Here is a 24,794-nt window from a genome sequence, read left to right as displayed (position 1 = left end):
CCGCATCACTACAACAGGAAGTTATGCACATAAATGTGAAAAAAGGATAAAAGTTAGCTGTAGCGTTAACAATGTGATCAACATTGACGTAGTAAAGACGAGGGTACAGGGTGGGCAAATAAAACTGTCGCAGAAAATATTTAATGCCCCTTAAGACAATGTACCCAACTTATATCAGTACTGAGAACATAAGTTGGGTTGCCTGTCTGAGGGGCATGAAATATTTTTCGCGCCAATTTTATTTTGCCCACCCTGTGTAAGTGTATTACGGTGATTGAAGACCCGCTGAATGGCACCAATTACATTAATTTGTTTATACTCGCACTTTCTGTATAGAAATCCCTTTACAGGAAATGAGTATGTATCTGCATGTGATCTGCATCAGCCACCGCACGGTCTGTGGCAGAGGGTAGAGTACGTAGTGTAGCTGTATCGTTTCCCATCCCGAATGATATGGAGGAAGAGAGGCAGTCCGGGCACTCCTGTCTGATAGCGAAATGTTTTCGTCGAATTCGTTCCGTGAGGTGCAAGTTGCAGCAAAATACAAGTTTCTTAACTCGTTTCGTAAAGTTGAGCGGGGTCGGCAGCAAGTGATTTCAGTTACCTCGATAGATACTGACTCTTGCTTGAAGATGAAATTTGTCCAGAACACCATTCAAAAGTGCTTTGCTTGCTGCTTTCTTACGTCTCTACGTTGGTCCTTGTGTTTGAGGAGAAATTACGAGTTATAAAGTGACAGTCTGGTTATGAAGGTACTTTGTGAAAGTTCATTGTGGTCACAGTATGTTTCATACTAGAATATGTACCGTCTTTATTTGTCTTTTATTTTGCTGTCCTATTCAATCGTAAGATGAGTGTGAAGCCTCAGCTCGATCAAGCTTAGGTTGTCAATGTATAATTTGTACGTATGATTGTGGACTTTCATCTGTTATTGTTGTTGACTGCAAACACTACATTAGTTAACTCACGCACACACGTTCCAGTCATTCCACCAGGAAGGAGGTGCACGGCTCGTGTTGTGTGTAGTTCAACCATGCCTAGACGGTCAATACCGCGGTTCGATACCGTTCGCATTGTTACTTTGTAGCAGGAAGGGCTCTCAACAAGAGAAGTGTCCAGGAGTCTCGGAGTGAACCAAAACGATGTTCGGATTTGGAGGAGATACAGAGAGACAGGAACTGTGGATGACGTGTCTCACTCATGCCGCCCAAGGGCTACTACTGCAGTGGATGACCGCTACCTATGGATTATGACTCGGAGGAACACTGACAGCAACGCATCCATGTTAAATACTGCTTTAGTGCAGCCACAGGACGTCGTGTTACGACTCAAACTGTACAGAATGGGCTGCATGATGCGCAACTTCACTCCCGACGTCGATGGCGAGGTCCATCTTTGCAACCACGGCATAAAATAATGCGGTACATATGGAGCCAACAACATGCTGAATGGACCGCTCGGGATTGGCATCACGTTCTCTTCACCGATGAGTGTCGCGTATGCCTTCAACCAGATGGTCGTCGGAGACGTGTTTGGAGGCAACCCGTTCAGGCTGATCGCCTTAGACACACTGCCCATCGATTACAGCAAGCTGGAGGTTCCCTGATGTTTTGGGGTTGCATTATGTGGGGCCGACGTACGCCGCTGGTGGCCATGGAAGGCGCCATGACGGCTGTACGATACGTGAATGCCATCCTCCGATCGATAGTGCAACCATATCGGCAGCATACTGTCGAGGCATTCGTCTTCATGGACGACAATTCGAGCCCCCATCGTGCACATCTTGTGAATGACTTCCTTCAGGATAACGTCATCGTTCGACTAGAGTGGCGAGCATGTTCTCCAGACATGAACCCTATCGACATTCCTGGGATAGATTGAAAACGGCTGTTTCTGGACAGCGTGACCCACCAACCACCCTGAGGGATCTACGCCGAATCGCCGCTGAGGAGTGGGACAATCTGGACCAACAGTGCCTTGATGAACTTGTGGATAGTATGCCATGACGAGTAAAGGCATGCATCAGTGCAAGAGGACGTGCTACTGAGTATTAGAGGTACCGGTGTGTACAGCAGTCTGGACCACCACCTCTGAAGGTCTCGCTGTATGGTCGTACAACATGTAATGTGTGGTTTTCATGAGCCATAAAAATGGCGGAAATGATATTTATGTTGATCTCTGTTCCAATTTTCTGTACAGGTTCCGGAACTCTCGGATCCGAGATGATGTAAAACTTTATGTATAGATCAACCACGCATCACGAAGGAATTATCCGAATGGGACGTAAATACGTAGTACATGTACATGTAAGGACAAAACGAAATTCCTATTTTATTAAAATTTGGTTGATTTATTCAAGAGAGAGAGCTGCATATGCGAGCAGTTATTCGGCTTGTCATTGTTTATTAGAGTTTTTGGATGTCCTCCCGAAGGACATGGTGCCAAATTCTGTCGAACTGCCGCGTTAGATCGTCCGGCCTGGTTCGAGAGCCCTGCCTATTACGCCCAAAGACTGTGAATTAGGAAGGGATTCGGCGGCCTTTGTGGCCGACGCGGCGTTTGGCAAGCACGAAGACAAGCGGTAAAAACTCGCCGTGTGCGGGCGGGTGTTATCTTGCTGAAATGTAAGCCCAGAATGGTTTGCAACAAAGGGAAACAAAACAGGGTGAAGAATATCGTCGGCGTACCTCTGTGCTGAAAGGGTGCCGCGGATCACAACCGAAGGCTTCCAGCTGTGAAATGGCATCCGAATGCATCACTTCTGGTTCTCGGGCGACAGTCGGGCAGGTTCCCAGCGCTGCCCCGGGCGTCTCCAGACACGTCACCGCCTGTCATGGGGGCTCAGATCGAAGCGGCACTCGTCACTGGAGACAATCCTGGTCCAGGCTACGAGGTTTCTTCTCATAGCTGGGCCCTTTTGGTTGCCATCAGCGGCACCGCTACACCAGAGCGGTACGTCTACGGTACTCTACGTCCCCTTTAGTTGCCATCCTGGGCTTACATTTCAGCAAGACACTGCCGTCCGCACACTGCGATAGTTTGTAATGTTTGTCTTCATGCTTTCCAGACCTTACCTTTGCCAGCAAGGCCACTGGATCTCTGCCCAGCTGAGACCTTTGGGGCATCATGGGCAGGGCCCTCCAACCGTCTCGGTATGTGGGGGACCTGGCAGCCCACTTTGACAGAATGCGGCACGACAGCCCTCAGGAGGACATGCAACGACTCTGTCAATCGAGGCCAACCCGATTAACTGCTCTCGCCGGCCGGTGTGGCCGAGCGGTTCTAGGCGCTTCAGTCTGGAACCGCGCGACGCTGCGGTCGCAGGTTCGAATCCTGCCTCGGGCATGTATGTGGGTGATGTCCTCAGGCTAGTTCGGCTTCAGTAGTTCTAAGTTCTAGGCGACTGATGACCTCAGAAGTTAAGTCCCATAGTGCTCAGAGCCATTTGAACCATTTTGATTAACAGCATAACTGCCGGAAGTGGACCAACGCGCTATTGCCGTGCTCAGTTTCTCAAGTTCTTTATCTTGAATCAATCATATACTTTTTCTAGAACTGTAATCATTTTTGTCTCTTCATATACGTCACATCTATCGTATTCGGAAAATTCTCTGGTGACATGTCTTTTTTTGGTTATATATATGAAACCTGGTAGACAAAGAAGGCAGGATTCGGTACGTTAGTGGACGGGGCCGTAATCAGTTACTGTTGGTTCTCTTTTGCAATTACACACGTTTATTTTAAAACGGTAATTGCAGAGTCAGCAATAAATAAAGATATCACACGTTATTAATGAAGAAATAAATAACTGTGTAATTAATAGTTCCTTCCTTTTGCAGTTACACACATTTATTTTAAAACCGTAATTCCAGACTCAGCAATAAATAAAGATGTGACACATTATTAATGAAGAAATAAACAACTGTGTACAACCAATGTGATCCCAATTAGAATTTTAAGGCAAGTAACCACAGTCACGGCTGACCGCCTTTAACGCGAAGAATGGCAATTATAAGAAAAGTAACAAACATACTGTAAAACAGCAATTGAATAGCAAGGTTAATTTAAAAAGACAGGGAACTGATCACCAAACGGGTGACACAAATGAAGGTAAACTTGGTATCACAACCATTTAAACCTGCTGTAACGCCAACAATGGCAATTATATAAAAATTTTAAAAAAAGTGTACAGTAAAACAGCAAATACAACAGCAAAGGTTAATTTAGAATGACAAGGAACTGCTCACCAAACAGGTGAGACAAAATGATGCTAAACTTGGTAGCACAATCATTTAAACCTGCTGTAACGCCAAGAAAGGCAATTATATAAAAACATTTAGAAGCATACAATAAAACAGCAAATACAATAATAAAACAAGGGCCAGTCGCAGACGGTGCCCTGGGAATCGACATCTGAGTAGGTCCGGCACAAATACACTTTCGGGAGCAAAGAGACAGGCAGCCAAGAGTTGCATTCACTTCACAAGATGGTAACTCAGACTAGTGGCCGTCTAACGAATGACTAATGATAATCTTGCTGAGGCTACCAGATGTCCAATAAACCAAATGCAAAGATGTAAAAATACGGCAAAGCCGGAACCGGCGGACTGCACTACGCCCCCAGAATACTGCGCTTAGAGTGCCCGGAACGAGAAAGGAATCACTAGCACCAGAGTAGAAGAATCGCCAACCAACCTACAATCGAGAAAGCTGTCAAAAGTACACGCCCCACCAGACAGCGGCTGCAAGGCGAGGAAACGTATACTGCCGTTACATACACTAACCCCCAGGGCAGTTAACTGAGGCAGCAAAACTACCGCTGGTTGAACTTAACAAATGGTAGCAACTGAACGCAATAAATAGTAATTAGAAGTCCAGCAACCTAATCAGATCCGCCTTCCCCAAGCACACCACTCGCTGCTCTTCGCCTCGGCGACACTTGGAGCAGCAACACGAACCCAAGTCACTGGAGAATCGCGAGATATCACAGTGGTGGAGGTTTCTCTACTTGGACTGAAATGCAGCCATCTTAAGGCGTGCTGGGTCGGGTTTACGACGAGGTGGTGCACCCTCGCGACCATAGGCCTTCCACCCGGCAGTCCATGGGCGCCGCCAGCGGTCCCGGCGTGTTGTGGCACAGCGCGGACCCGGCTCCTCCTGAGTCCCCAACCGAACTGCACACACTCACACGACCCGGAAGCACCACGACGTCGCCCCAAAGATAGGGCCACAGTTACTACCTATCGATAACCGCCGCTGCTGCCACTAGCGGGCGGGCAACGCTTGCGAAACCGAGTGGCGCCAGTCGACACGAGAAGAAGACAAACAACCGCAACCGTGTCAACTAAACGATACCGTCTGGTCTCGAACAGAGGACATAAACCTACAAACAGCAACCAACGCGAGCCGCAGCACGGCTCAGTATAATTTTTACAATAGTTTCTGTCTTAATTTTTATTTGACTGTCTCGAACGCACAGCTTTTTGAATAAAATTCTTGACAAATTCTCTTCGTAGCTACGGTCCATTCATTTTATCTCGATTATCAAGGATCCTCGTTCCTTTATCGCAAAGCATTTAAAAAACTGTTGATGAATTCTCGGTATGTAATTCAGCACTTAGGTAAGTAACAAGACTTTCAAACAGTATTTATTCTTATCTAAAGTTGAACTTTATCGCATCTTTCATTCCCTATTCAAGTCGGCCCGACAGAACTCTCTCTAGTTTTTACTTTGAGTTGACGCGACGAGAAGACCGATTATGATTTATTCGTGTGTGTGCTGTCATAACTAACTTCGCTCACATTGTACACGCGTCATAAAAATTCAGTTGGCTTTCACTGTAGCTTAATTTTGGGATACATTTATCGTCCGCTTCTTGCAAAGTTAACTGTAGCGGAAATATCGGACTTTGCACTTGCGTGTTGAGTAAACATTGCTCTGTAAATACCGACCGCTGTTTTGTGTAACGCGACATGCGAGCAAACAGCCGCCGCGGCGCCGGCAAATCGCCACATCAACTATACGCGAGCCGTGCGTGCGTCACTGCTTTACTGCGCCTCTGTGGACGAATTTAAATTACGAAGCACGCACTGTGATGGCACGCCGCTTGCCGGAGGCTGTCTGCACTTTGGAAACTGCCGAAGTGGGTGTACAGCGTGCCGATATAGTGCTGTCCCCGTGTGGTGGGTGGTAAGGGTGATTGCCACAACCGCACCGGCCAGACCTCGGGTTCTCTAACCCTTGCTGCTGCGTGGGTAGGCATTATGCGTGATGTGCATGAGAGGAGGCAACATAGACAGCTCCGAGGACCCTGTCCACTGCTCATAATGTTTCGACGTCAGGCCTTCTTCATAAGAAGCTGGGAGCTACGTCCGCTAGCTGCCTAGCTGGACCAAGAAAGAATTTCTGCCATATCGCATCTTTCCCACCAGCGACCGTGACGCTCAGCTCGTTTCATGTTAGTAATCCACTTCAAGCAGCTCCTGAGGTTTCTAGCTCCCAAGCGATACAGAAGTATTCAACGACACGTTTGTTTATTCACCTCTACTTATGCCACTTGTAGATACACAAAAAGGTTTTCGAAATGTCGACTCGAATATATTCTTTGGAATTATGAAGGTAGCAAGGAAAAATGCAGCAATCCATCTCTTCAATTTGTACACAAACAAAGACTACAGTTATAAAAGGTCGGACATGGAAAGGAAACAGTAGATGCGAAGGGAGTGAGAAGGGGTTACAGTCCATCCCCTCATGTTATTTAATCCATACAATGAGCAAGCAGCAAAACAAACCACGAACAAATTCTGTAAATGGGCTTGGAAGTTCAGGGAGGACGTTTGTCGATGACGCGGCAATTTCGTCAGAGACGGGAAAAGGCTTGGAAGATTAATAGAACGGAACGGATACTGAATGAGGTTACAAGATGAAAAAAATGGTTCAGATGGCTCTGAGCACTATGGGACTTAACTTCTGAGGTCATTAGTCCCCTAGAACTTAGAACTACTTAAACCTAACTAACCTAAGGACATCACAAACAGCCATGCCCGAGGCAGGATTCGAACCTGCGACCGTATCGGTCGTGCGGTTCCAGACTGTAGCGCTTAGAACCGCTCGGCCACTCCGGCCGGCTTACTCGGCCACCCCGGCCGGCTTACAAGATGAACTCGAACGTAAGTAAAGAGTATTGCAGTGTACTAGAATTAAATTAAGCGAAGCCGAAGTAACTATTCAGGAAGTGAGACAATAAAGCAAGTAAATGAGTTTTGCTACTGGGGTAGCAAAATATTTTAAGATTGCATAAGTAAAGAGGATGCGAGAAACAGATAACCAGTAACAAGAAATGTTTTTCTTAGAAGAGAAATTTATTAACAACGTATTTCAGTCTATCTCGTTGAAAGCCTTTTCGGCTTATTTGTTTGGAGTACAGTATCGTATGGAAGCGAAACTTGGACCATAAAAAGAAGTAGTGAATATAAGCCTTTGAAACGTTTTGATATAGGAGAATGCTGAAGATTGGATGAAGACGTACAGGAGCGAACCATAAAGAAAGAAGCTTTGTGGCCCACCTTGACTAACAGAATGGGGAGTTCACAGAACATATCATGACGCATCAAAAGAATACCAATTTAAATTCTTCTTGGGTGTTCAGCCGGGTGTAGTTTTCGATTCCGCACGAGTTTTCGGAAAGCGTTCTTTTTGCCATCTGTGGGTGGCTTCTGGTCCACTGGAGCGTCTCTTTGCATTCTTATCGGTCCTCCATACTTGGTCGACCTGCAATAGAGGCCCAAGCGTTGCTATGCAGACAGAAGCGAACCCACTACCCAGCATCTGAGCCGTTCGAGCGGACAGTGGGGGCGGTAAGGGTGGTGGGGGACATGGGGGGGGGAGGGGAGGTACTGATAATAGTATAAAGGGACACAGCGATGGACCGACCAATCATTCCTCATTAATCTCCAGCCACCTGAAAATGGCAACAAACATTGTTGCCGAAGTTTTGTGCAGAAACAGCTACTTGTGCACATGGCTCAACTCCCTAGTAGAATTGAAATTAACTATGTGGAGTGAAAATTCTGACTGTATGAGGAACAGTTAATTTGGTAATAGGGGGGAGTGCGGAGGTAATTTGCATATGCCAACAAAATGCTGCTAGAAATCTTCATTTTGCTCCAACTAGTTCCGACTAAATCCCCAGTAGCTGCCAGCACTAAGTTCCACCTTCCTTCCCTCCATTCCAAACTCATCCAAAACATGACACTACAGTTTCTCATCACAGCGACACATTACCTTAATACCTTCATTTCATTAGCCGTATTCTACGGTTCACTTGGAGAAGGGTCCCGAGTACGGAAAGAGTTAAAGATATAAAATATCCTGACACATTGAAACTGGCTGCCAGACTGGGACTCGAACCTGGGACGCTAGCCTACCGACTACCAAGCACTACTCACAACCCGTCCTCATAGCTTTACTTCCGCCCGTATCTCATCTCCTACCTTCCAAACTTCACACACAAGTTCTCCTGCATATCTTGAGCAACTAGCACTCCTCGAAGAAAGGATGTTAAGCTGAAATGGTTTAGCCACAGACTAGGGGATTGTTCCCAGTTGTTAGATAGCTTGTTCGGCAGAGCACTGGCCCGCGAAAGGCAAAGGCCTCCGGTTGGAGTTTCAGCCCGCCACACAGTTCTAGTCTGCCAGGTAGTTTGAGACCAGTGCGAACTCTACCGCGGAGTGAAAATTCGTTCTCGGTAGTAAAGGATGTACATTAGTTTCATGTTAAGTATGATATTATCTAATGAAGTGAATATTAGTTGCAGAGTAATATCAAACATTAATTTTAGTACTTTCTGTGAACATACTCTTTAATTTATTTTCTCCCTCATTAACTTTGTTGTAAATAATTCACTGACCTTTAAAAGGAACAATAATGTACATAATTAAAATACCAGAAGGAAAAATAACGTTCATTATTCCGCATTGAGACTGTTTTTAGCACAAAAATGGGGACACAATGCTGCAACAAAAATTTTTGATCGCTTACCCAGTGATGTGTCTGACATACAACAAAGTAAAATTTGAAAACAAACTGAAAAAGATACTCTTTGACAATTCCATCGATACCGTAGAAGAATTTCTTTTATAGTAATATTTAAATGGTGGTGGGTAGGCATTAACAACTCACATATGTATTTTTTAAAAGAAATATTGAGCATGTGACAATATTTGCAAATTAATTTGCACTGTGAATGTAAAATGACTCGTTCCACACCATTACGATTTATCATTCAAAATCATCCATGGAAAGTGAAACTAACTGACTCAAGCCCAGGAAGTTGCACAAGAGAAAATTATTTTATCGAGCTTGAAAATCCAACACGTTACCTACAAGACATTTAATACATTCTGAGTAGGATGTTGAATACACGTGCATCCATGTGTCTGACTCCTTTCCGCACTTAAGTTAATCACTTCAAGCCTCTGTAGAGGTTGTTTCTGGTCTTAGTGTTATACTCTTGTTTTGAACAGTTTTTGAGAAGTTTTATACTCTTGTGTGTACAGCTTTTTAGAAATCAGATATGTTGGCAGTGCCAAATGACGATAATGGGTATATGTATTGTGTAACAGCAGTCAAAATGCGAAGTTTTAAATTCTCTGTAGAATGTTCTAGAACTGACAACAGTCACGCAGTTCTTATTGCGCGCTTCGGTATTCTGAAAATACTGTCTCTGTATGGTCCGTTTCTCCAAAAAAATTATTTCTCTTCTCATCAGTGAATGGAAATTTGCAGAGTAGATCAGTTAGCTTCTTTAATTTGGAATCACTTATGATTCTGCTCACACGTATTTTGAATGTACTGGACTAAGATGACCAGTAGTTCCATTTATCCAATTAACGTTGAGTTCTATCTAGGAGAGGCGTTCAATAAGTAATGCAACACGTTATTTTAACAGTTGAATTTATTAAGGATTCCAATACACCACATTATTCCCCAATCTTTGGGGTACGAAACACTATTTTAAACATAATCTCCGTTCAATAGGACTGCCTTACGCCGCCTTACTGGGATGGCTCGTATGCCGGCATGGAAGTACTCGGTGCCAACGTCTTGCTGGAAGAACAACCTCCCCATCGTCCATACACCGCTTCCCGTGGAGTTCATCCTTCATTCGGCCAAACAGATGGAAGTCGGAAATTGCGAGATCAAGGCTGTAAGGTAGATGGAGTAGGTCAGTCCAGTGAAGTTTCTCGAGTTCCTCCCCATAGCGCAGACCAATGTCATGCCTCGCGTCCCCATGGAGAAGGAGAAGTTCAGTTGAATTTTTGTGCCGACGAATACACTGCGGGAGCCACAGCTGTGTGCGACCGACCGGCAGGCGGGAGGTAGGACAGGTTCACGCGACCTTGTGTCGATGATGAGAGACTCCTCGCGCGACGACTCCCCGTGATTTTGTTCACTGCCTGGTCCCCGTAGACACTGTGCAAGCGGCTAAGATCATTTGTGATGCTTTGGTTTTCTGCCAATAGCTACTCAGTGACCGCTCTCTACTTAGAACGGACCTCCGTAAGAAACACCATTTTGAAGGCTAGGTATAGCGCTGCCACCTATCGGATCTTCGTGAAACTATAGGGGCTGTAGGTGGTATATTCCACGATGTCGCACAACAAATTCCACATTTTTTGAACTGAATTTGGCCGAGAAAAAAAGTGTGTCTCATCGATTATCGAACGCCCCTTGTAAAATACCAAAAACCTTGTCGTATTTCATCGTTCGAGTAGACTATTCTTACAGCTTGTGGGCATCTGTGAGAAGAACTAACTTGATGTACTGACTCTAGTCAAACTGAACCGTTAACTGAACTTGGAAAAGAAGATTAGGGTTACACGGAAGAGCGGAGGGCTTCCCAACTACAGAAACGAACTCATTAAGCTAGCCCAGTACAGAAATCACCGAGAACCTGGACAGAGACCGGGAACGCGAATAAAATCAACTTAGCAGTTTAGTGATTACTCCACTGTAGCCTCTGACAACAGGCGTATACATAGCGGGGCTAATAGGCGGCACACTATGGGCTGGAGATTGCTCGCACACTGCGTTAATTACGGCACAAAGCGGGCGTGGCTGCCGTAATGAAGTCGGCGCCGGCGCCGGCGGTGGCGGCGCGGGCCGCTGTTATGTAACGTGCAGCAGATTACGTGCTGCCCAATCAGACAGGGGCGTAAATACACGGCCCACCCACACCGACTGCCGCGCCACGCAGGGGGGGAAAAAGGCTACCATTAGCGCATTCTGGGAGGCGGCAGACGTAATCTCCCTCACCCAGCAGCGGGCTACCGTACGTCGCTGGAGCAACGAAAGGCCTCAGCCCACCGGAAGAAGGCGCCGGTCATCGTCGGACAGGTACACACAATTAAAGACGTAATCGTAAAGTTTTAATTACTACCTAGAAAGAAATCCAGCTGTTACCATGAAGCTAGTTGCTGTGACGGATGGCAGCTTGCTCTAAATGTGCGAAAGTGTAAGGTAATGCAAATGAGTATGAAGAGAATCCCGCAATGTTCGAATACAGTATTACAAGTGTGCGGCTTGGCACAGTAACGTCGATTAAATACCGCGTGATCAAAAAGTCAGTATAAATTTGAAAACTTAATAAACCACGGAATAATGTAGATAGAGCCGGCCGAAGTAGCCGTGCGGTTCTAGGCGCTACAGTCTGGAGCCGAGCGACCGCTCCGGTCGCAGGTTCGAATCCTGCCTCGGGCATGGATGCGTGTGATGTCCTTTGGTTAGTTAGGTTTAATTAGTCCTAAGTTCTAGGCGACTGATGACCTCAGAAGTTAAATCGCATAGTGCTCAGAGCCATTTGAACCATTTAATGTAGGTAGAGAGGTAAAAATTGACACACATGCTTGGAATGACATGGGGTTTTATTAGAACCGAAAAAAAAGTATTGCTAGACGCGTGGAAGATCTCTTGCGCGCGTCGTTTGGTGATGATCGTGTGCTCAGCCGCCACTTTCGTCATGCTTGGCCTCCCAGGTCCCCAAACCTCAGTCCGAGCGATTATTGGCTTTGCGGTTACCTGAAGTCGCAAGTGTATCGTGATCGACCGACATCTCTTGGGATGCTGAAAGACAATATCCGACGCCAATGCGTCACCATAACTCCGGACGTGCTTTACAGTGCTCTTCACAACATTATTCCTCGATTACAGCTATTGTTCAGGAACGAAGGTCGGCATATTGAGCATTTCCTGTAAAGAACATCATCTTTGCTTTGTCTTACTTTGTTATGCTAATTATTGCTATTCTTATCAGATAAAGCGCCATCTGTAGAACATTTTTTGAACTTTTGTATTTTTTTGGTTCTAATACAACCCCATGTCATCCCAAGCATGTGTGTCAATTTTTACCTCTCTATCTACATTATTCCGTGATTTATTCAATTTTCAAATTTATACTGACTTTTTGATCACCCGGTACACTGACGGAAAAGAAATCGCAACATCAAGAAGGAGTTGTGCGACACGAAATTTGCAGGCGTGTTTCTACATCTGAAATATGACGTCTCCGCAGATTTCGCTAGTAGCGCCTCTACGAAGATGCAAATCAGGTTTCCTTTAAACACTCGTTGTAAAGGTCGTGAGTGTCAATTGGCTTTGAAATTGGACGTGGTGAGTTAATGTTAGCCAAGATGCCTTTAAGCCGGCAAAGACGCCATTACCAACACTTCGCTGGGTTTGACGGAGACGCTGGATATTTGTTCTGCGATACTGCGGAAAGACAGCGCAGGAATGTAGCCACAGCCACAGTACACGACTGCTGGTCAGGAGGATGTACGGTCGCAAGAAGACCGGGCTCCCGTCGGCCACGTGGCAGCACCACGAAGGAAGGCCGTAGTGTTGGTCTGTGGCCCTGGTGCATCGCACTACCTGGTGCGTCTGTAGCAGCAACCTGAGCAGCAGTTGGCACGGAAATGACGCGGTAAACTGTTACAGATGAGTTACTTCAAGGGTAGCTCCGAGACTGGCGCCCCGCATTCTACATTCCACTGACCACAAATCAGTGCCATTTGTGGCTTCAGTGGTGTCAAGGGAGACCTGACTGGAGGCCTGTTGTGTTTCCTGATGAAAGCTGTTTCAGCCTCGGTGCCAGGGAAGCCGTGTGTCGGTCAGAAGCAGGCTAGCCCACGGCCTGCAGCCAACATGTCTGCGTGCCACACACACTGGCCCTACATCTGGTGAGGAGTGCGATCTCATGTGACAGCAGGAGCACTTCCGTGTGTACCGCACGCATCCTGCCCCCAAATTTGTGCGTCAGTCTGGACGTTCGACCTGCTGTGCTGTCATTAATGAACTGCGTTCCAGGGGGTGTTTTCCAACAGAATAACGCTCGCCCACACACTGCTGTTGTATGTTGTAACCCAAAGTGCTCTGCAGAATATCGGCATGTCACCAGACCTGTCTCCAATCTAGTACATATGGTAGAACATAGAATGACAACTGCAGCATCATCCACAAAGAGCATTAACCGTACCTTTATTGTCCGACCAAGTGCAACAGGCATTGAACTCCATAAACAGACATCCAGTACTTGTACAACACAATCCGTGCACTTTTGCAAGCTTGCATTCGACATTCTGGCTATTACACGGATTGTTATATACCAGCATTTCACATTCTCAAATGTGTGCGAATTCCTAAGGGACCAAACTGCTGAGGTCATCGGTCCCTAGACTTTCACACTACCTAGGTTAACTTAAACTAACTTAGGCTAAGAACAACACGCACACCCATGCCCTTGGGAGGACTCGAACCTCCGGCGGGAGGAGCCGCGCAATCCGTGACATGGCGCCTCAAACCGCACGGCCACTCTGCGCGGCTTCACATTCTCAATGGCTTATCTCGCGTTTATCTTAACCTATGATCATGCAAATGTTAATCACTTAAATATGTTATCTAGACAAATGTATTGCCGAAATTTCATTACTTTGCATTAATTATTTTTTAGTGTTGCGATGTTTTTCCGTCGGTGTATCTAGGCGTCACGTAGAAAAGTGATATGAAACGAAACGAGCACGTAAGGGCGATAGTACGGAAGGTGAATGGTCGACTTCGCTGTATTGAGAGAATTTTAGGAAAATGTGGCTCATCTGTAAAAGAGGCAGCTTGTAGAACACTTGTGCAACCCATTCTTGGCTATTGCTCTAGTGTGTGGGACCCCCGACCAAAAAGGAATTTAGACGCGGGTGCTAGGTTTGTTACCGAAGGTTGGATAAACATGCAAGTATTACAGATATGCTTCGTGAATTCAAATGGGAATCCATGGAGGAAAGAAGAGCTTTCATTTTCGCGGTACACAGCTGAGAGCATTTAGGGAACCGGCATTTGAAGCTAAATGCAGAGAGATTGTACTGCCGAAAACGTACATTTCCCCAAAGGACCAAGAAAATAAGAGAAATTAGGGCTCGTTTGTCCCTCGATCTACCTGCGAGTGGCACAGGAGAATAAGGTGGTACAACGTACGCTCCGCTGTGTGCCATACGTTGAGTTGCAGAGTATGTACGTCAATGTAGAGGAAGATGCAGAAAGTTGGTGGTAAGTGATCATTAAGAAGAAAGTCCCTATAAGCTTTAAGCACCGTTTCACTTACAGGGACTTTATTCTCAATGATCAATTACAGATTAAAAACAGAAACTATTTCGACAGCTTCCATCCTTTTCTCAAACTGACATATCAGCAGTATCGGATTTTCTGCGCTGTTTGGAGACGTTATTTTTGTCAAGGATGCAATCTGTCATCATCGTACTTTACTGTGCATCGCAATTTCGTTCTCCATTTTCACAGGTTTATTATTTCCTTTTTCTATAATTTTTGTTATGTATATGTTTCTGTAAAGTTATTGCAATGCAATTTTAGTAACATGTCAGGTGTCTTTTGTTGTTGGAACCACCACTAGGGCGTAAATTCCTGCTGGCTTGTCCCTTCTGCCCTGTTAGTTGTCTGTTTGTGTGTATGACGCACGTCTGCCTTACGTTTTACATTGATCATCTCACTGTTGACTAAGCCTTATGGCTATGTCACAGCGTTTATATGGATCATGCCTTATCGCTTATGGCTTCGTTCCTCTTTTCGCACAATATGTAAGACACAAGTTTATTTTATAATTCCACTGTATGTAATTATGTATGTTTCTTTTTGCTGTGCATAAGACTTCCATGAAATGGTTGTAATACATCCTGTTTTACGTGTTATTACCTCTTTTGAAGAGAACAGGTTTACATGTGTCGAAACCTAAGTAAGTTAATAAACAACCTTTTGCCCTACTGATAGTTGGCTGTGTGGTTCCCACTGTATGCATTTTTCCCAATCACGACAGACTTTGTGGAGATATTGGTCGAAGACGTCTCCATTTTAGCAGTTCAGCCACTTCAAAAATCACCTCTTCGTCATTCTACAAATGCCACGCAATAGTTTCTTCCTACCGGAAATGAGGAAGAAAGTCATTTGGTGCTGTATCAGGAGAGTATACGGAAGTGAGGCAAAATCTGATAGCATTAAGTCAGCAACTAGTGGTCTTGTGATTGGCGTTGCTGCCTGTCTGGGTTCGGTTCCTGACCGGGTTGGGAACTTTCTCCACTCGGGAGTGTATGTATGTATGTGTGTGTGTGTGTGTGTGTGTGCGTGTGTGTGTGCGTGTGTGTGTGTGTGTGTGTGTGCGTGCTGCCCTCACCATCGTCTCATTCTTATCGACGCGCAAGACTTGCACGAGGAGCCCGAGATCCCCAGAAGTTGACTGCCAGTCTGCAATGTCATACGCGCATTTTATTTTTCGTTAGACCAAAGAAGCATCATGTACGACTGCGCCATGTGCTGAATGACCTGAAACGTTGTCTTGAGTCACATGACTACGAGAACAATATACCAGTTATACTGCTCTGTACTTGGGTTTTATTACGTAAATCACAATGTGCTCATTTCAGCATATTGCCTTCGGTGATAGACTTGATATTGTAAACTGTAACTATGATCGTAAAGGTATTATATTGGCTTATTCGAATGATGTTTTTACCTTACGTATTACATCGATGCTGCCGTATGGTGTATTTGTTGGAATTTGTATTTAGGCGTTAGTCACGTTTCGTTGTACACGTACCGTTATATCTGTTTTTTATATTTACAGGGTGAGTCACGTGAGACGTAACGCAACTTTTGTTTCGTGAACGGTTACACTTATCGAAACGCCGTTTCGGCAAATGTTTGAGCGTCGAGGGGACGTATGTTTATGTTAATAAGGAACCCTGCTAATACATGCATGCAGTTGTGTTGTAGAAAAATGATGCCAGCCACCAAACATCATACTCTCCTAGCTTTCCATGGTACAAGCCTACAGTGACAATCAGACAACACAAAACAACCTGTGCAAAATCTGCATCTGGCTGACTCTGTAGACATACCCATACAACAATTCTGTGATTGGTTGACTGTATTCAGAGATGTCATGCAATACACTTTATTTACAGATGAGAGTGCATTTACAAGTAATGGTATCATGAACACCTGCAGTTCTCATACGTGGGTGATGGAGAACCCACATGACACTACAGAAACAAGATTCCAAGCTTGTTCTCTGTGAACATCTCATGTGGTATGGTTGATGACCTGCTGATAGGGCCTGTGTTCCTGCCAAACCGCATGACATCCACAAATATGCACATTTCCTGACAGAAGATCTACCTGCATGCTTGGAAGATGTGAAATAAAACAATGACAGCCAAAGTACCCGCAACATGATGGATCACCAATTCGCTGTACTGGACAAGTATCCCAGTATCTGAATAACATAATTTGTCAACAGTGTATTGGCCACAGCAGACACCTTAACTGGCTTGCCAGATCATCTGATTTAAACCCTTTAGACTTCATGGGGTTGGTTGACGGTGGATATACATGAAGGACCTTTTGATTCCATTACTGATACTATTGCCCACATTAAAGCCTGCCAAGATGATGTTCAATGTGCAATACAACACACCTCCAACGTCTTGACAAGTGCATTGAGATGAGTGAAGTACTTTTCAACATATCTTGCTGGATGGATCAGTCAATGCCCCACAGTTGTTCTGCACACCACAGCGCCTACACAGAACTTTGCTAAGTAATATTCACTCTTGTGTTAAATTTCATTCTGCATATTATTATTATTACTCTTCCTCGGGAATATATGTGTATTAACAGTGCTTGATGCTATATTCTTTGTTTAGGAAGATGTGTTTCAGGGTACTTTTTGGTTTGTAAGATGACTATCTAATGCTAAATCTGTCCCAAGTCCGAAGTATAATGCAAATTGCATTAATAAACTTAGAAAGAGAGAGGTTGCATACACTACACTCCCTGTCCCAGTGGTATAATACTGTATATTTCTTTTTCTACCGCTACAGAAGAATCGAGTTACAGCTGTAGCATTCCGTACGACTTTTCATATTTGAAATCTCTATTATGGAGTGATTTAAATCTGTTGTGCACACAGCCTGCTTAATCATAATCAGATGTTACACAGCCTGCTTAATCATAATCAGGTAACATCTCTCATGTATGTGATGGTACTGCTGTTTACAGTTACATTATTATTATACCCCCTGACAATATCCAAATCCATAAGCTGCTAATCATCTACATGAAGCTGTTTCAAGAGTTGACCCATTCTGCTTTAAATGTGTTTCTTATGTTTCTGTCACCTCCATACCAGTTTCTCTAAATATGTCGCAGTATTGCTCCCTCTATATGGGAAATGCTGCCATGTCTAGTCTCCTAACTATCATATTAAAAGCAGTTGTGGAGAAAACAAAAAAGGGTAACTCTAAACTATAGTTCTTTTTTTATCTACACTGTATAAAAATATATAAAACTATAGTACCAAATGATGATACTTCTGGCACAGTGCAGAAACAGAGGAATGGGTGGACAGTTCTAGCAACCTACAACATTAAAGGTTACGAGTAAATAAACACATCAATTTCGAGAAAAAAACTTATCACTGATATTTAAAAAACACAAGCCAGTGATGACAATAAGTAAAAAGTGTGGGTGGAACACAACTGGAGTGCAGGAAAAAACAATATTGCGAGTCTGTCAGAATCAACAGAAGAGGCTTTTAATCAACCACACAACTATAGAGACAAACAGCTAAAGCAGGTCTACAGATTTCCATTTATAAGATATAGTGTATGATAAACACTGGAACAGCTCTCAGATGGATGACAATAGAAAGTGGAGGGATTTAAATAGCACTTATGGAAAAGAAGGCAATGGCAGCACGAATAAACAATGAATTTAGCATACAAGCTAACTATGAACAGCTATAATAACAAGAATATTTCGAGAAATAAAAAAACTGCAATTATGCAAGTAATTGATTAAAAAGAATTACAAGCCCCTATAAATCAAAATTTCAAATTGAATGTTATATTTTGTTTCAAACTTTTGCGTTATTTTTACTTTAACAGGAAATTAACCGTAATTAAAACGTTGGCATACATAAATTTGCCTATTTACCTGAAAATTGAGAGAAGTTGTTAAAATATTTCTTCGAAAATAGTCATAAACCCGTCATACAAATGTTGGGACACGGTCCTAGAAAATTTTATACCTGTCAGATCGTTGACGCCTAATCCTGTTTATGGTCTGTGACCGTTGGCATTCCCCTATTTCACAGTTGTCTATCCTCCCAGATTTTACGGTCTTTCTTTTACGTTCGCCATATAAAAGTAATATATCCCACTTTTTCTCACTGGTGTAAATATCAGCACGCAACGAATGTTGAAGCAGAAATGATCGCCTGCACTGTAGGCAAGTAAACAGGGCGAATGTGTTGACATTCTGCCACAGCGTAGAACGACAGCTCTGCTTGGCGGTGTTTGCACCGCTAATGTCGATTCCGCAATTCCGACAACCGTCCTCTCAAATTCTAGGACATTTCTCGAATTTGTTTTACGATCGCCTTCACCGTCAACGTTAACAAACGCTAGATCACTGTAACTGTCTTCTCAAGATCTATCGAATGCAGTTATAAAAAGTATATGCTTCCTTTTAATAAAAGACCTACTTGCTTCAGTATCTCCGTTGAGACCAACGCTAAAAACATTAACCAAACAAAAAATACGTGCCCCTCGACGCTCTAACATTTGCCGAAAACCGCGTTTCGATATGTGTAACCGGTCACGAAATAAAATGGGTATTACGTCTAACATGACACCCTGTAGATTAGTTACTTTCTGTGCGTTATTTTCCTCTTGACAACTTGGAGTAGTGTATCAGTGATATTAGATGTTTAGATAGTTGCCACCAGAGGTCAGTGAGGTCCGCAACTTCTGTTATGTTTTGATTATTTTCTTAGCTTAGTTTCTAATTATGTTTTTTACTTGAAATGTCGGCTGGTTTGTGTTGAGATTATTATGTTTTATTTTTATTTTTAAGTAATAATTTTGTTATAGTTTATAATTTGTTATATTTTCTTCATATTACATCTTCGTTGCACGGTGTTTATGCTGTTACTATGCATGTGTATTACTTAGTACCTCTGGTTTGTTTAATTTATCCGTTTTCATGTTGCGGGCACCAAGAAACAAAAATTATGATACGTTGTCATTAAGCGAACCTTTGTCATCAGCAAAACGTCGTGCAAGACGTTGAAAAGAAGTTCACGACTGAATATCACTTTTCCCACAATCGCCTCGCACGGATTTTGTCAACAGGTTCTCCACGTTTCTTGTGATTCCCGGTTCTTCGCAAAGAAATGGTCTCCCACTTCGTTCTTCGTCTTTTAGACTGGTTTGACCACACTGGATGCGCCTGCTCCAGCTAACCAACGTGTCATCTGATGGTGCACAATTACTGCATTGTTACTGTACTGAGGGGATGCACCATTTCGTCTTGGCCTCTGTAGCGGTACTTCGGCGCACAGAATTCATTGTGTATCAAGGCTGTAGAAACGCATGTTCAAAGACAAAACCTTGAAGGTTAGGAACGTGGTTCACTTTGGCAGTCGTCGCTTTGTTTGCATGTACTCGTACGATTGTGAGGGGACTTCAAAAAATAACTTACACTTGTCGTCCCACGCTGAGACCATGTGGCAAAGAGACTGGCGTATTGTCGGGAGAGAGTACACGTTCTGAGTCTCGTGTAGACAAAGTTCTGCTGCGGTGCAGTTAACAGTTGGGTGACAGTGTGCGGGTGAAATGACGAGGCAACTGGAAACGCATCACTCGTGTGAAACTCAACTGCCTCTTCTCACACGGTATACTGCGGACTGCGAATGGACTAGTTTCGGCGCAGCGCTTACGGCATCTTCAGGTCCGCTATAAACCAAAAGAGTACTTTCGTTCTTTGGCCCATGTAATACTACGTAGTTGTCTTGGATTGTAGTCATTAGGAGTGTGTGACCTAGAGCGTCTTATCTCCACTGTCACTCCAGAACACGTTGTAGAGTATACTCATCTGGTGTATAAAATCCACAACAACTAGTATTTATGGGCTGTACGATACAGTGGCCAACGAATGAAAGTGCTCTTTTGGTTTATAACGGACCTGAAGATGGTGTAAGTATTAGACCGAAACTAGTCCTTTGAAATAAAATTAATTGCTTACACGGCAAGCGGGAGTAAACTCATGAAAATCTGAAAGCAACAGTTACCGAAATACAGTCACTGGTAACACCATTAACACGTTACCAAATATTTGATGTATGCCCTTTCGTACTGACAAACTGTCTACGATGTTCGTGCGCGAACCAAACCGAGCAAGGATAAAATGTTATACAGTGGTGGACTGACAAGCCAGTAAGTGATTCGAAGATGAAGTGTATGACAGATTCACATATCTGTTGACATATGTAAAGAAGACAATCAAGCTGATAACCCAAACTTTGCGAAAACAGCGTCTGTGGATTTAGGTAAAATGGGCAACAGAAGAAGCAAAGCTAATGCTACAACAGAAACACGAATAACTGGTTAAAAATATACAGCTCTGCCCGACAACGTGTAAGAAAACTACATAGAGTAGTGACCATATACGTGTGACATACCACGCACTCTTACGCCTAGCGTAGGCAATCCCCCAAATTTTTTCTCCACAACAGTGTATGTGCGTTAGGAGGGAACCTGTTTTGATCGTCTACCTCATTACACATATGTTTGATTCTTCAACGTCTCTGTCTTAGTAGACACTACTTGCTAAAAAGTATCGTTCCCCAGTATTAAATTTTGCTGAGGTGAGAGAGGTGGTTGTTTTGACTTTTAAAGTGTCCAGGTTTTCTTCAAGCGCAACACAGGATAAATTGTTTTCGCACAAGTCTACAAACTAAGTAGGAAAATAAGTCGAAGAAAATTTGAAAACACTGCTAGGGTTTGCACTAAGGCTGCCTTCATGTGTTCTTCCATGACAACAACGTATCGCCACAAGAATCACCCCATGTCCCTTTCATCAGTGTTACATATACATTTTAATAACAGCCTTTCAAACAGGAAATGAGGGCATTAACATGGGTGTCTAAATGGAAAAACATACTTCGTCGAGAGCTCATAGTTTCTGCTGTAAATTCTTCCGTAGTCTTACTTGACTGGTAAACAAAAATCGCCAACTAATATAGTACTAATTGCAACTGATACATGTCTAATTGCATATAATTGTAGTACTAATTGCAGTTGATACATATGTAATTGTGTATAATTATGTTAGTTTCTATTATTATTGAGGAGTACTTCCACATTGTCACAAATATTTCTGTAGACTTATTGTTAATTTTACGAACATCTTTAATAACAGAGCGGTTGATTTAAATCTCTTATAAACAGTCAGTTAAGCAATTTAATACACATATTTTAGACATAAGATATACAACTAGTATACCCTCCAGCTTTCGACAGAAATATTGTACAGATTTAAAAACTCTAAGTTAACTGTGAAATGTATGGTACTTTATAATGAAATTTTATTTTCCTAGTTTCATAAGAAATTCCTTTTTGTAGTGTTATTTGGTTTTAACTGATTTCACATTTCCGTCCAATAATAGACACTTAACATGAATTTTAGTCTGATTTTGATATTTTGCTGTTAGTAATATTCAAAATACCAACGGCGTTGCCGCAGTGGAAATACCGGTTCCCGTCAGATCACCGAAGTTAAACGAAGTCGGGCTGGGCTAGCACTTAGATGGGTGACCATCCCACCTGCCGAGCGCTGTTGCCAAGCGGGGTGCACTCAGCCCTTGCGAGGCAAACTGAGGAGCTACTTGACTGAGAAGTAGCGGCTCCAGTCTCGGAAACTGACACACGGCCGGGAGAGCGGTGTGCTGACCACATGCCCCTCCATATCCGCATCCAGTGACACCTGTGGTCTGAGGGTGACACGTCGGCCGGTCGGTGCCTTTGGGCCTTCCAAGGCCTGTTCGGACGGAGTAGTTATATTCAAAATACAGATTTACTGGATTTCGTGTTGACGCAGTGATTTTCTTAATAAATTAGATTGCTATAACAAATTTCTGTCTGTTGTTTATTATCTTCTTCCGATCCCTGAATTCCAATCCTACCTAAATATGTTGTTGTTGTTGTGGTCTTCAGTCCTGAGACTGGTTTGATGCAGCTCTCCATGCTACTCTATCCTGTGCAAGCTTCTTCATCTCCCAGTATCTACTGCAACCTACATCCTTCTGAATCTGCTTAGTGTATTCATCTCTTGGTCTCCCTCTACGATTTTTACCCTCCACACTGCCCTCCAATGTTAAATTTGTGATCCCTTGATGCCTCAAAACATGTCCTACCAACCGATCCCTTCTTCTAGTTAAGTTGTGCCACAAACTTCTCTTCTCCCCAATCCTATTCAATACCTCCTCATTAGTTACGTGATCTACCCACCTTATCTTCAGCATTCTTCTGTAGCACCACATTTCGAAAGCTTCTATTCTCTTCTTGTCCAAACTAGTTATCGTCCATGTTTCACTTCCATACATGGCTACACTCCATACAAATACTTTCAGGAACGACTTCCTGACACATAAATCTATACTCGATGTTAACAAATTCCTCTTCTTCAGAAACGCTTTCCTTGCCATTGCCAGTCTACATTTTATATCCTCTCTACTTCGACCATCATCGGTTATTTTACTCCCTAAATAGCAAAACTCCTTTACTACTTTAAGTGTCTCATTTCCTAATCTAATTCCCTCAGCATCACCCGACTTAATTTGACTACATTCCATTATCCTCGTTTTGCTTTTGTTGATGTTCATCTTATATCCTCCTTTCAAGACACTGTCCATTCCGTTCAACTGCTCTTCCAAGTCCTTTGCTGTCTCTGACAGAATTACAATGTCATCGGCGAACCTCAAAGTTTTTACTTCTTCTCCATGAATTTTAATACCTACTCCGAATTTTTCTTTTGTTTCCTTTACTGCTTGCTCAATATACAGATTGAATAACATCGGGGAGAGGCTACAACCCTGTCTTACTCCTTTCCCAACCACTGCTTCCCTTTCATGCCCCTCGACTCTTATAACTGCCATCTGGTTTCTGTACAAACTGTAAATAGCCTTTCGCTCCCTGTATTTTACCCCTGCCACCTTCAGAATTTGAAAGAGAGTATTCCAGTTAACATTGTCAAAAGCTTTCTCTAAGTCTACAAATGCTAGAAACGTAGGTTTGCCTTTTCTTAATCTTTCTTCTAAGATAAGTCGTAAGGTCAGTATTGCCTCACGTGTTCCAACATTTCTACGGAATCCAAACTGATCTTCCCCGAGGTCGGCTTCTACCAGTTTTTCCATTCGCCTGTAAAGAATTGGCGTTAGTATTTTGCAGCTGTGACTTATTAAACTGATAGTTCGGTAATTTTCACATCTGACCTAAATATATAGATCTATTTAATTTCTGGAGAACTGTTTGATTTTACGAGACCAGTTAACCTTATGAAATTACGAGACGTGTAAAGTCACGTGCTTCCTGTCTGTATTTGTACCGACACGTGTGTGTTTGTTATGTTGCAGAGCAACCGCAGCCAGCCAGCCATCGGGCTGAAGCAGACGCCCAAGGCGCGGGTGAGTACGCCCACGAACCTGCTCAACGGCGCATGCGCAGTGTAGAACAGCCGCGTTGCGCCCCTCTGCAGCCTCGTCTGCCTCTCGCAATCCCAGCTCCAACGAAGTGTTTCTTTGTGTGTCAGAAAGAAGTTAAGACTCTTGTTCATGTAGGGTAAAATAGAGCTAATAAGCAAAGTGTTTTGAGCGTTCACGATCACGTAATCTAAAAAGCAAAAAAGGTGAATAGATATCGTTATCAGAGACATTTCCGATTACTTTGCAAAGAGTAGGTCTCCTATTCGTGAAATGCGCTAAGTTTTTTTACTATCCGATTTCTAAACATTTTTCTTTTTCCCACTCTTTAGCTACGAAAGCGTGTCGTATTTTCTGTTGCCTTGCCTCTCATGAACATCGGCCAACGTCTGTTTAATGATTTTTCTAACGTTTCGCTACCACTAGCGTGTGTCAATAATTCGCGCTATTTGGCAGTGTTAGCAGTCGCACTGTCGAAACGTCAGAAAAATCACTAAACAAAGGACGGCCTAGGAGATCAAGATGAAAGTCGATAGCTAACACGTTATTCTTGCGTAGTTACAGGCGCTACATCAACAAGTGGTCACAAAAGCCTCAGTAATTTTGTGCTAAGGAAGATTTTCAGATGAACACAATAAAACGCGTAGAACCCCTAACGCATGAAGGGAGGAGTTTGAATTATTTAATTATTTATGGTCT

General features: G+C 43.5%; 1 protein-coding gene across 1 annotated transcript in view; it reads left to right on the top strand.

Moving 5' to 3' along the window:
• The window catches only part of LOC126147901 (uncharacterized), a 777,970-nt gene that overhangs the window by 195,532 nt on the left and 557,644 nt on the right, over window positions 1-24,794 (top strand). The window contains exon 6 of the mRNA XM_049915724.1: window positions 24,030-24,080. Within this exon, the coding sequence (XP_049771681.1) occupies window positions 24,030-24,080 (51 nt within the window). The remainder of the gene's footprint in view (window positions 1-24,029; window positions 24,081-24,794) is intronic.

Source organism: Schistocerca cancellata, chromosome 1 (genome assembly GCF_023864275.1).
Source record: "Schistocerca cancellata isolate TAMUIC-IGC-003103 chromosome 1, iqSchCanc2.1, whole genome shotgun sequence".
Classification (NCBI taxonomy): domain Eukaryota; kingdom Metazoa; phylum Arthropoda; class Insecta; order Orthoptera; family Acrididae; genus Schistocerca; species Schistocerca cancellata.
The sequence above is the reverse complement of the archived record's forward strand: the minus strand, read 5'-3'. Positions and strand labels throughout refer to the sequence as shown.